Genomic DNA, 14,037 nt, shown 5'->3' with positions numbered 1-14,037 from the left:
GTTCTATAGAGCTAGGAGAGATAAAGAATGTCACTACTACACAGCCATCACTAGAGCTTGATGGCCTGGAAAAATACACGAACTACAGCATTCAGGTGTTGGCTTTTACACGAGCTGGAGATGGAGTGAGAAGTGAACAAATTTTCACCCGCACTAAAGAAGATGGTAAGGAGTAAAACGTTTTCCATTCCCACTTCCATGAAATGTTTGTATGCCTCAGGCTTTCAAAATAGTGTAAATATTATACACAAATATGCAGAGTGAGATTTCTATCTGGACGTCTTGAGTTAGGACCGCATGGAAAGGAGTATGCACCCACAGCTTTGAAAACAATCAGTGTTTCCAAGACTCCAGTTCAGGTGAGCCAGAAGTTTGTACATAACACTAATGATCTGAGCAAGTTTGTCTTTTGTTTTTTTTTTCCAAATACTTCAGGAACTTATTTGAGAGGGTTTGAGTTAATTCTTTCAAAGTGATTGAAAAGGGGGAAAGGAGGAGAGAGTATTCTGGGATGATTTTATATAACTGATATGCTTATATGAAGATTTTTTTCAGTATATATATATAAAAAATAAAAATCCTCCAAACACCTCTTCCCTCAAAAGCAAACTGAAGAACAAAAATCTCTTGCCTTTGTTCATAGACCAAAGCATGGAAAATTTAAGTCCTAATGCTAAAAGTTTAATAAACTTTTAATCACACATAGACACACACAGACAGGAGATTTCATAATCACTTTCTTGTAGCTTTAACTATGAAAATCACTTCAGGTTGCCTCAGTAGGATGTCATATACTGATCTATTTCTGAAAGACTAGAATTTCAGATTCAGGGGGAGTTTGTCCCTAACCCATTTAGTGCCTTGAAAACCTCAAGAGATGTTAAAATACATCTTTAGATCTCTAAACACTTTTGAAAATCTGGATCAAGAACTTTTTGGAAGAAATAAAAATGCACATGGTCCTAACAATAAAGTTACTTGAATAATGTTTGATTGGTAAATTCTCCTGTGAGTTATGCAATGTTTTTTCAAGGAGATTAGTCAATGGATTTTTCTTTATTAGTTATCTAGTTTGCTGGTCATTCATGAATATATGAATATATTTGTCAATTTTTTTTTGTAATGAGATTTACAGTAGTGCCAGGAGAGTAGGTTCAGTAGATTAACTGACTTGATGAATGTTTGGTGTTTTTTGGCCAATAAAAAAAAAATACTTAACAAATGTTATTAATTTTTTCCAATAAAATATTAAGGGACTCATTCTAAAATTTACATACATTGTAAGGTCACCTGGCCTCAACTGTAGTTGTATCCAGGGAGTGCAGTATAAATGAAAACTGGATTTCTAAAATTTTCTCTTACATTATCAAATGAGTTATTTTGTTCTATTTCCATGTGCTTAATACTTTCCATTACTTTGATCAAAGTTGAATTAACAGCAGAAGAGTAATAGTTGAGAAATGTAAGGAAATTTAGGCATATGGCAATGTTGGTTAATGCAGGTCTGCTTCCTGGTCTTGCTAGATGTAGGTATCCCTGAGATCCTGCATCAGCTTGCAATAATGGCTCTGTTTAAAACTGTCTCAAGTTACCACACCTAGTCTGAAACTGTCAAGGACAATTTGCTCAGCTATAAACTTGTGTGTCTTAACTGAATGTTAGGTCATTCTGATCCCAACCTAAAGGCCTTTAACAACTACCTTGGAACACCTAAGTCCTGAATCATATGCTCTTGAGACACCCGCTGCTTGGATGTAGATGGTTTTATTTCAAAGAAAAATCTAAAAATAAGAGAACTGTAAGATCATCTGCTGCATTTTCAGGTTACTTTTTGTCAAGTAGATTCCAGCATGGCAACTTTTCCTTGAATGCCCTCTGAACACAAAGGCTCTCCCCCCAGAGCCTTGGGACTGGGACTTAAGCCACCAGCAGATGGGATTGTCCCACACTGCTCCAGGAACTCAGGGACAGGCTAGTGTTGGTGAGATACAGTTCATGTCAGAGGACCCCTGAGGACAGCAAGAATGTGCTTGCTCATGTATGCCTTTGATCAACATTGCAGTCTTCTGCCTTATGCATCAAGCTGGCCAGCCAGTCCAATGTCGGGGGACAATAAGGAACATTCTTCCAGAAATCCCTGAAAAGCCAACCTATAGAGACAACCCCTGGTTCCTGGGTCAGCACTTCTTGGCACATATGCCGGAGAAGGTCATAACATCTGTTTGGAAATGCCATGCACTGGTTTCTGTTGAGTTAAAAACTCGATGGGAGATGCAAGCTACCAAAATTTGCCTTGCAGATAACGTCTCTGTGTGAGGTTTCTTCAGCTTTTGGAGTCGATCAGATGGCAGAAGTGGTGCCAGCATTACCTCTGTCTCTCACTAAGGACAACAAAAACATGGTGTACTGCTCTTGAAAGGTTGCTGACACCTCACCAAGACCATTCCCCTGCTCTAAAGACAATCAGATACATCTCGGCCATCGCTGATATTTACTAACCTTTTCTCCAAATTTTGAAGTGATGAGGACTCCAAATCCTCCCCGAGTACCCTGTACCAGTTTAGGATCCACCATAATGCAATCTCTCTTGCTGTAAAGTGGGTTGAGTACTTCCCTCCACCCCCCTCACCAGGGAGAGCAATGGATAACTTGCTGCTTTATAACAGTATTTCCTATCTGAAAGCTTTGTGTGCCCATTGCTCCCTCCCCCAACACATACACTCATCCATCTCCTGTGACCTGTCTCCAGTTTGAAACAGTTCTGAAACATCAGAAGCCCCAAATATTTTTTTTTTTCCTTTTTTCTGGTTTGGGTTGTTTTGGTTTTTTTCCCTTAACCCACCTCTCCCTAGTTTGCTTCTCCATAGTTCTTGGAGGCTCCTTTGCTATCTCCCTTTCTGAGATCAGAGAGGCCCTAAGATGTGGGAAGCACGTAGACTCACACCCTGTTTGACTGCCGTGCAAAGGCTCATCTCTCATCTTTAATCTTCCTGGCAGCTCAGCAATAATTCACCCCGAGGCAGTGTGACTAACCTTTTCAAATGTTTTCTGATGCCTTGCAGTGGTTCCACTCATTAAATCTTTTGTCCAGAAAACTAAACTATAAGGTGTTCCAGAAAATACAATGATTCCATGTTTTGCTACAGCTTCACAACTTTTTATTAAGAGCAATAAAAGTCTAGAGTAGAATATATAAAGGCTTGCAGTTAAACATAAGCCAAAACCAAATCCTGGGTCTAAACATCCTTAAGGCTGTGGAAATTAAATGGGAAAAGAACATTCACATTGCCAAACTATATGCATCAAACAGGTGCTTCATTCTTCAGAACAACAGACATTTCTTCTGTAATTTTCTAAGGAAAAGTCTCCTGTAGAGGATTATTCAGTAGGGCTAGTTTCAGTGCACCTGAAAAAAACCCTGCCCTAAAGTTGCTTTGAACACTCGCTTGGCATGTGAAATAATAAAAATAATTGCAACCTTAACAGAATGTAGATCTGGAAACTTTATATCTCTGCTCCCAGACCTTCTCTGGCTAAAATTATGACACAAGATATTCCACACTCCTGTAATAAAATCTGTAAATCTGAGATATTTTTAGGTGGCTGCCAAGCCCTCCACATCATTATTACTATGAGGCCATATCACACCATTAATGCCTTTTTCTTTTTCCATTTCTTTTACATGAGGGGAAACTTTTCTTTGTAAAATCAGTGTTCCATCATATTTCACTGCTGCCATTGAAAGTTAGATCATGGCCTCCTGTGACTTCTCTGTTGGTGTTCACCTAGAGACATCAGGCCAAAATTTCTTTAGCAGGCTTGAAATTTCAAATGGGGCAAAATAAGAGTAACCCAGGGAGTGAATCAGTCAGCCTGGATGAAATGAGTTGATTCTTCAGTTTCTTGTAATGTTTGATACTGATTTTAGACACCAGAGGTCAGACACTGCTGCTGATCAGCTTAGGAAATGGGAACAGCTCTAGCAAATAATAGGAAATGAGTTTTCCTTTCGATGTGATCATATTTATGGGTTTTGTCTAGCTTTTTTTTCCCCTATTAGCCTTCAGAAAAAGAAACTGCTCTTTGTGAAGTTCCTCCTGGCAGAAAAATAAGCCAAGCAGAAATGCCCAACTTTTAGGAATTCATTGTGGTTTTGTCCCCTACCCTTTCCACTTTACAGTTTCTAATAAGCTGCTTTTCCTCTTCACCTGAGGACTTAATTTACTAAATCTAAAAAATTATAGTTCTTCAAATTCTCTTCCTCTCTGTGTTCAAAGTACAGTTTCAAAAGCTACTCCATTTTGTAGCGATGGGGGGGGTGTGACAAATTCCCTCTCTGTTTCTGTGCTGCAAATGCACAATGAGAAAAATATAGTTGAGACAATGAATTTGCTCCCCGGACAAGCCCGACATGTGTCACAGCACCTCGGCCATTGGCCTCTGACCTTGGGCAGAACTGACACAGCGGAGGACACAGCCCCCAGAGCCCCTTCCCAGGGAAAGCTTCCTGCAACCAGCAGTTTGGCCTGGCACAGCTGCTTTTTATTGAGTGTCTAGCAGAGGTTGCTCTGGGGTTTCTGTGACGCAGGAGGATGCATGTTTCTCTCTCGTATCAGTTTCTTTTGAGAAAATGCATTCCTATGTGCAGAACGCTGTTTGTAGATCACAGAAGACTTTGCTTGGTGCAGCAGTGCTGTCCTTCCAGGTCTCCTCTGCCAGTGAGGTTGGTGTTTAGAGCAAAGGGAAAGCTGCAGCAAGGGAGCAGCAGGGACTAGCTGCAGGGAAGAAGGAGGAATAACACTAAACCCCTTTGCCAGCCTCATTGTAAGACTCTGCCTGAATTCTGAGAGATTTCCTCCTCTCCTTTCTCTCTCTGGACACCAAGCTTCCTGGCGATTGGCATGAGAGAGATGGATGTACAGATACCATCTGACAAAGCTTTATACTTATTCTAAAATGAATTAGCATAAATCCAATCAAGTGAGCGTTCAGTACTCTTTGGAGCAGAGCTCTCCTTCGGCTTGTTCAGCTGGTGAGGATTGCTGTGCAGTTCATCACCTGGGCGCTATGATGGAAAATTGCCCTTAATGACCCCTTAATGTGTTTTTTTCTATTGTCAGAGATTTCCAATTTTATCTTTTTGATTAATAAAAAAAGGTACAAAATAATAAATGTTCCCCTTGTGAAGCTGTCGGGATTTGATAGAAATGGTGTGATTAGTATGCCAGTTCAGAGTGAATGAGGGGTGGACAGCACACATGAATGTATTTTGGCTAGCACAGGTCTAAATTGTAGGTGGGATATCTATATGAACAAAGACACTACTGGCAGCAGTCAGGAGTTTATTTTGTTTTGTTTTTCATAAATGTAGAAGTCAATAGGAAAGTCCTGCGTAGTGCAGAATTAAAAACCTGTTACGGAGGAGGGTTCGTTTTCTGATATATTGGTGATACCACTTTTAAATGCACTGTGCTCTCTGCATTTGCCTCCCTGCTGTTCAGTACTGTGAAGAAAAATGGTGATAATCTCTCTGCTTATGAAAAGGGGAATGAGAAAGTTCCTGGAGCTCCCCCCCCATTATCTGGCACATCTAAATACTGTTTCCTGGACTAGTCATATCAGTATAATTGCCTTCTCTGCGTTAGCATTTCGCTTGCACTGTCAAGAATACAAAGTGTTCTCCTTCAATGAAAGCAGCATGCTATTTCTGTGTCTTTCAAAGTCTTGCTAGCTGGAGAATGAGGCCATCTTTGATCTTAAATTTGCCAAATCTGCTCTCTGGAAGGTTGCAAAGCTGTCTAGAAGCAGTCCTTGTCTTCTCTATGCTCAGCCCTGGTTGTCCTACACCATCTTACCATTATTTTAGCCCCAGTGACCATGGGAAAAAAAAAAAAACAACTATGGTATTGTGCACATTTAGCTTGTCTTTGCTGGGATCTGTGGAAATCAGTGTGCTAAATAAAGATCCATGGAGAATTCAATAAGACAACCCAGGTCTCCTGATACTGCTGTCTCATGATGACTGAAGCTAGTAAGTCTATGGGATGCAGTGGCAATGAGAGAAAGTACCTGAAGTTAGCACAGCAAGACTGGGATCTTTCCTCTCCAAGATAAGGAAGGCACCACATTCCTTCACCACAACTTCTTCAGATACTCAGGGAGCCCATATTTAGTAAGAAATGTTTCAGTTAATGCTGAGCTAACTCATAATAATCTTGTTTAGGTCCAGGGGATGAGTTTGAACAATGACTTTACCCTCTGGACAGAGGACAGTAGTGGTCTGTAAGGCATCAGATGACAGTCTGCAGAATTCCTCCTAAGGAAATATAAACACTTCCCCACACACAGTCATTTCCACATGCACAACCCAGCAAACAAAGACAATGTAGAAAAGGAGGAGTAATAAATGAACATTCAGAATAATTCTGGCACCACTGCAAAAACTGTTGCCTGATTCCAACCCCTCTGCAATGAGGTGGCCTTAGATTAGAAAAGCTTCAGAAATTTGTCTATAGGGCTTACTGACTTTCTTTCTAGCCCCTCTTTCTGCTGGCCTGTATACCAAACAATAACACAGCAGTGCAATGACAGGTAATGTTTTCCACATATGTCCAGTGACTGGAAAATGCTAGATGAATTCTGAGTTAATCCCTCAACAGTTGACAGCCATGACCAATTACCATCAGAACCTGTCCCTATACATCACACCCTAATTTAACAATAAATTACTTTAACCTCATACATCTATTTGCAGTGATTTCCAGAAAACATTACTAACCGTAAAGGAATCCTCCCGTGGGTTAAGTAATTACCCTGGAGAGCTAGCTTTCACTCTTCAGCAGCGGGAGCAAATAGCATTTCTAATGAGCTGAGTATAAATAACAAGTTGAATGCTGTCAAGCATCAATATTTACTCTGCATTGGATAGAACTGCTAACTGAATTAGACCCTTTGCAGTGAGGGGCTGGATTTGCATGTAATTATAATCATGGCATTGTTACTTGATGCCTTATTAGCTTTCTCACCACACTATAAATAGAAAATGCATATTCAGAAATGTTGCACTAAGTGGTTGCCTGTCAGTTTTCTTACATCTTCCAGTAGAACCTGTACAGATATAAAATTGAAGTTCTTGTTATATGCTTTTTACAATCTGAAGCCAAGCAAATTTAGACTGGGTTCTCTTTATAGGCAAAATTTTGTACCTTTAACTATATGGCTTCATGACTTTCCTTCTGCTGGTCTGTATACCAGAGAGTAATACAACGTATCTATTTTAACAATTTAACATGAGTATTCACTGCATGCAGTATTAAAAAATATTTCAAATTATTTATTTTGATCATTTAAAAATAGTTTTAAATATTTTCCTCTTGATAAAAGGTGGTTTTTTCAGGAAACTTTAAAACAATTTATTCTGATGTTAAATGTAGGCCTTGCTATTTTGTTTAAGTACAAGCTTATGTGTAATGTGATATTGTAGCATGCAGGAATTTTTTCACATTAGTATGAGTGTTTCCAAAGTTGGAGAACATTGTACAGTGTAACGTGTGTTTGAAAAATAACATATGCTCATGAAATTAAAGCCTTTCTCAAAATGCAAACATGCAAAGAGATACAGTTAAGATTATGTACCAAGATTTTAACATTTCCTGGCTGAAGTTTTTTCCATGTGGTTTTAGAGAGGAGGTGTTTTTTTCTTCTTTCTCTGTGACAGTTTTCGATGGCTTATATAGATAGATGCTGTAATTAGAAAAATAGATATGTGTTCACATGCTGCAGTGTCAGATAGAGGTCTGAGCTCTGGCAGGCAAGGCAGGGGATAAGGATACTGTGTGGCCATACATCTGTTCACGTGTCACACCATTAGCAAGACCTGGGTCATGTCAGGCAGTGCTCATTTGCTCTCCACTTCATTAAATTCACAGCTCTACTGTGTATGTCCATTAAACTGTTCACATGTGTATTATTTATACAGCGAATAATAATTTGGTGTGAGTTATGTGTTCAGAATTGACAATTTATAATAATATGTTGTTTGGTGGTTTCACTGACCACAGCCAACATATTTTCATGCATGTAGGCTGGGGGTGGTACTTCACAAAAGTTTAACCATCAGTGGCAGCTTCTGCTTTGGAGCCCTCTGAAGCAGAGCCTCTCCCCTCTTAGGGATGGGGCCACAGCCCTCCAAACCCTCTCTCCTGGCATGGGCAATGCAGAGGCTGCTTCCTAACACAGGGTGTCCATCTCGGTCCACAGGGGCACGGTTACCAAAGTGGCACACTCCCCTTTTCCTTTTTATTCCTCTGTTACACTAGGATGACCAAATGTCTGTCTTGGGCCACTCTAACACATCGGTTTTCCAGTTCCAGGTCCTCCTGCTGGTGTTAAAGCAGCTGCAGCTTCGGCCTCCACCGTCTTCGTCTCCTGGCTCCCTCCCCTCAAGCTGAATGGCATCATTCGGAAATACACTGTCTTCTGCTCACACCCCTACCCCACAGTAAGTCCCACAGGGCGACCGCAGACTGGCAGCACTGACTTGTGGGGCGGAAACAGTGTGTTTGCAGATACTCAGTGCTTGATGTTCTCCTTGCCACTTCTTTTCCTGACATTTGTTCACCTTAAGCAAGGTTGAAGAGAGATCCTGGAGCTATAGGAGTAATTGAGAGTTGGTTTTGTTTTTTCCCACTTATCAAACTTTTGTACCATTTAAATCTATTGCAGATCACTGACTTAGAAATAATTTCAAAACTCACAATTGAAACTGAGTATTTTTAAAGTTGGGGTTTTTTTTCTTTAAAGGTACTCAGTTACCTTTAACAGAACCAACTGCAAGAGCCCTGTTGTAGCTGGAGACATATATTTATATACCCATACTTAGATGAGTGTTCATCTTAAGTTCCTGACTTTTTGGCTTGACTATTCATGTGTGAAGGAACATAATGACTTATGAAGAACATAATGACATATGAACAAACATATTTTCTTGTGAATAAGCTTATTTATGCCCGGAGTGTTTGCCCACTCTAGATCTACATGCTGAGAAAGTGACAAGAGAAAAATTGAATTGAATATCAGTTATCTTTCTCCCTCTCTTAAGTCACAAAGGAATCCAGCTATCTTTAAACACAAGGACCAATTGCTCTTTGTAAATACCCACGCATATTTATTTTAATGTACATTGAAAAAAATTACTTATTTAGTTTTCATTCAAGTTTTTGATTTATTTTTTAAGCAGGACTTCCCATCAAAAGTAGTACTGCAAGTTGCAAAGTGCAATCTTAGTTTAATAGACAAGGAAAATATTGTTCCAAAAGTAGGAGGAGTTTGACAGGGAAATTTCCAAAAGTGCCTCAGGCTTGTTTTCAGAGCTGGCTGAGAGAGAGGAAGGCCTGAGGGTATGTCTGAATGGGACCCTGCGGGCAGACACAGTCTCACCCAACCCAGTCTTACAGCAAGGGAACTAATTCTGCAGGTATTCAAGGGCAGATGGGGCAAAGCACATGTGTCCATTGATGGCTATGCTTAAACTGATATGTCCTACTATAAGCAGAATTTCTTAGTCACATCCAAAGCTAAGTGTTGTTTCATTTATCTTTTGGGACTCCTAACTCCATTAATTTAATAATTGTAGCCATGCAAACCAAACTATCTTGAGCATACCATTTAAATGTAAACTAGCCAGAGGTTTTTCCATCATGATTCGTACATTTCTATGGCATGCAGTGTGTTAAAGAGGTCGGATTTTTACAGAGCTGGTCCTTGCAGTTAGGGCTCTGGTCCGAGGGTGGACCAAGCACTTCTCTGGGGGGTTGGAGAGGACGCCAGGTGGTGCTGCTGGCTCTTGCTAGTTACTTACCATGCACAAAGCTGCAGTGTTTCTTCCTGAGGCTTTGCTAGAGACAATTTTTTTGTGTGTTTACATCACCAGGAAAATAGACATACTCAGCTAAAAATCTTTTTATCTAATATGCAGTTCTCTCATATACAAAATTTATTTTTTTTAAGACTGCTTATTGTATGTTTACCTTTTGGAGATCCTCAGTGATGAGCAATGACAAAAATAAGTTGCTGGTCTTGGCCTGTACTGAATTTTACTGCTATATTTTTGTTGTGTTCATTATGACATGATGTGAGAGCATCACTATATACATTAGCCCAAGGTAGAGGCACTTGGAGGTGTTTGTGTTTTCTGTTAATTGGTAATGTGTACATGTATAGTTATCCTGTTGTTACCTGCGTGCATGAAGGGGTGTATGTGTGTGTGTGTACATATAAATATATATATGTACATATACATATGTGTATATATGTGGACAGTATGTATCAATGGGGACAGTTCCTGTACTACTTCTCACTAGTGTTCTGCAAATCAGCATGAGTCATGGCTTACAGAGCAGATCTTCTGTACCAGTCCTGTGTGGCAAGTGAGGCAGGGATCACATTCAGTGGCTAGTTTCAGAAACCAAGTTGGACATCTTTAAATAAGTGCAAGACCTCAGGACACATCTGATATAGGATTCACTCCCCCAAGTTTCTTTATAACAAAATGATTTGTTATCTTTTATTCTTAAAAGGATTGTGAAATAACAAGTTATTTTATTCAGAGGTAGATTTGCAGTGAAACAAGCCTGCTGCAGAAGTGCTTGAGTGCTAACTCTCCTGTGCATCAGATAAGGTCTGTATATTCCAAGGAAGTTCTTGTATAATTCACTGTTGGCAGAGACAAGTAGTTGACAGAGAAACAGGTCTTAAATTAGGGTGAAGAGGGAAATAAATAGAAGACCTGTGTCTTCATCATCTCTTCTGCCACCGTAAGTAGCAAGTGCTGTAGTTGGAAGTATAGAGCCATAAAAACTTCCTGAACAGACTTCCTTCAGTCAAAGCCCTGATTGCAAAATAGCTTTCCTAAAAGTCTGCTATTCAAGCAGAAAGTAAAACTCAGTTTTTAAGCATCAGTGAGGAGAAAGAGAGAAGGACAGTGGTAAAGGTAAACTTATGGGAAGGCTATGTTCTTTGCAGATTGTATTTTACAAGCAGCATGTTTGCTGAGAACAAGTCAGTACAGTACACTTTAGACACTTAAGCTAACAAGACAGTCCTTTACACAAGAACACTACTTTAGTGTTTAAGTCATCAACAGGAAAACTAATTAATTCTGTTGGTTGTATAGTGCACGTTTTTGTTACAAAGCACAACCCTCATATGACCCTCAGATATTATAAGATGAGGATTTGTTGCCTCTTGCACAGTTTAGCTTGCTTTGCAAGTGCAGAAGCTGTTAAAACTTCTGCTGCCCCTGTACAGAAGGATGAAGACATTTCCTTTTTAAATATTTTGAGTCCTAAGGATAACATTTGCCTGGGATGTTTCAAGCCACAAATGTCATTATTATGTGAAAAACAAAAATTATTCTCCACTGCAATCTATTCTCTGGCCAAGATAAAGGGCAAGCAAGGATCCAATGTCATACTGTTTAATTTTTGTACCTGTATTATTGTATAGGCATTATTAGGCAAAAATTTCTCTATTTCATTCTGCAAATATAGAAAAAAATACAGAAATATGACTTAATGGGTCCTACATTTTTCAAATATAAGAAAGAAAACATACCTAAATGTAAGTTAAATGTGCTAACTCACAGCCCACATTCCCACAGTTCTTGATCCCACTTGACTCCTTGTATCAGCTGACTTTTCCAGGCCATCTGTAATGGTCCCATGTTGGCCAGCTTATTTCTAATGTGCTTATCCCCAGCGTAGTGGTAGGACACTCATCACACTCGTTCTGCCCAGACCTCAGGGAAGCAACAGGTAGTGCTGCCAGCTGCAGCACAGGCTGCCATCCCATCCTGGCAGAATACGTTTTCCCAGTGGTGCCATAGACATTGCACGTGGTTTGAATCCTAGCAAAGAAGTTAGGGTGGTTTGAGTCCTAGCTGAAATGGGGGGGGGGGGGGGGGGGGGGGGGCGGGGAGATGCTTTAGGTGGCTGCTCCAGCACCTGCTGCCTTGTGTTGTAGATGTGTATTGCCAGGGCTTTTAAAAGGGCAAGAGAAAATGAAATTTAGGTGATTTCTGAAAAAAAACTCCACCAACCTCTTGTTGCATTCAGGTCAGTACACTACCTAAGGAGGAATCAATGAGATTAGATTAAATAAAATTTAGATGGCAGAAAGCAACCAGACAAGGTCATTGTGACACAAAGCATGCAATGGCTAGCCAGCCTGGGAAACTGTTATCTCAGAACAACACAGAAAGAAGGCAGGAGAACAAAGGTTAAGAAGCAGGATTTGCTGGCGCAGGAAGGGCTGAGAAAGCATTAGAACTGACAGGGAAAGCAGAGAGAGGTTAAGAGCTTGAAGACATATAGACCAACTAAATCATTTGGGTGTCAACAAACAGTATGGCATCACTCAGTTAAAAATACACATATTAAAATCTCATTTTCTTTGTTGATTAGAAAAGTGCAGTTATTGCTGCTGTTGTGGCTGTTGAGGTTTTGTTGGGGGTGGTCTGCTGGTCAGTCATTCACTAATAGGAGCAAACACATTAAACAGGCTTATCCTGCTGTTTCCAACAAAGCAGGTCATTAAATTGCACATCAGTCTCCTGCTTTCTCCATGGGATGCCTGGAGATTAAAGGAAAGGAGTCATGTAGCTAGAACTGCACTATAAAAGGATAATAAGTGGAAACCGCTCTCTTTCTTGGTGATTTTCCTTTTCAGGACATTGTCGGTTGGTTCTTGTCTTCATTCCACTCATATTAAGATGTGAAATAAGATGACCTCACTATTGCTCTCTGATTTCCTGATAGCGAAAGCTAAAAGCAGAACTTTTTTCAGCAACTGTGCATAGAAAGTGTTCAGATGTGAAAGCCATACCATACTGCCTATGGCCTAAAAGGTCATAGGAGTTTTATTGGAGCTTTTACCCCATATAACTTAGAAAACATCTTGGCAATCTAATGTGTTTCTTTTTCTCTGAGAGTTGTACATTAGCTCTGCCACTGTTTGGTTTTAGTTGTTGTATACGTATTTTGGCCAACTGGATTTCCATTTATAAACTTCCACAGAATAATAGAACTTAGGTTGGAAGGTTCCTCTGGAGGCCGCCTAGTCCAATCCCCTTCTCAAAGCAAGTTTAATTACAACAGGTTGCTCAGGGACATGTCTACTGAAGTCTTGAACACTTCCATGCATGGAGATCCCACAGTCCCTCTGGGCCCCATTTCCAATATTCGACCATGGTTTCATGGTGGGTTTTTTTTTTCCCCCAATTGATCAGAATTTCCCATGTCGAAACTTTTCCCACCCTGCAGCTTCAAAAACATCTTGGCTCCGTCTTCTCTGTATTGTTTGATAAAGTATATGTAGATGACAATAAAGTCTCTCCTGAGCCGTCTCTTCTCAAGGCTGACAGACATAGCTGGCTCAGCCCAGCAATGCAGACAATTTTCCGTTCACTTTATTGTTCATTTATTCAGCCCATATTTCACCAATCTGATGGCAACGAGACTGTGGAAGCCTCAGTCAAAGTCTTTGCTAAAGCTGAGGTAAAAAAACATCTACCACCCACCCCTTGTCCACAGTGCCAGTCACCTTGTCATAGAAAGCCATCAGGTTGGTCAAGCATGATTTACCTTTGTTAAATCCATGTCAGCTGTTCCTTCCTCTCCTTCATGTGTTTAAAAATGGCATCTGGTAGGATTTGCTCAATAACCTTCTCATATAATTGAGACTGCATTGGCCAGCGTGTAGTTACCAAGATCCTCCTTCTTGCCCTTCTTGAAGATGAGTGTGGCATTTTCTTTTTTCCAGTGATCAGAAGCCTTCCCTGATTGCCATTGCCTTTCAAATACAACCAAGAGTAGCTTCACAATGACATCAGCCACCTCCTTCAGCACCCTCAGATGCATCCTATCTGGTACCATGAGTTTCTGTATGCCTAAGTAAATGATTCTTAAGTGCACCCTAATTCAGTCTCCCTCTACTGTTAGTACAGCTTCACTCCAAATACTCTTCAAGAAGGTTCAGAGA

The 14,037-nt window shown here is 40.2% G+C and overlaps 1 protein-coding gene across 2 annotated transcripts in view; it reads left to right on the top strand.

The window, feature by feature from the left end:
• Positions 1-14,037, top strand: part of DSCAM (DS cell adhesion molecule) — a 476,243-nt gene that overhangs the window by 384,685 nt on the left and 77,521 nt on the right. For both annotated transcript variants that reach the window (XR_012621906.1, XM_074814395.1), the window contains exons 19-20: positions 10-165; positions 8,367-8,500. Coding sequence is in view for 1 of the 2 variants with exons in the window: in XM_074814395.1 (XP_074670496.1) it covers positions 10-165; positions 8,367-8,500 (290 nt within the window). In the remaining variant the exon portion in view is untranslated. The remainder of the gene's footprint in view (positions 1-9; positions 166-8,366; positions 8,501-14,037) is intronic.

Source organism: Strix aluco, chromosome 2 (assembly GCF_031877795.1).
Source record: "Strix aluco isolate bStrAlu1 chromosome 2, bStrAlu1.hap1, whole genome shotgun sequence".
Taxonomy (NCBI): Eukaryota; Metazoa; Chordata; class Aves; order Strigiformes; family Strigidae; genus Strix; species Strix aluco.
The sequence above is the reverse complement of the archived record's forward strand: the minus strand, read 5'-3'. Positions and strand labels throughout refer to the sequence as shown.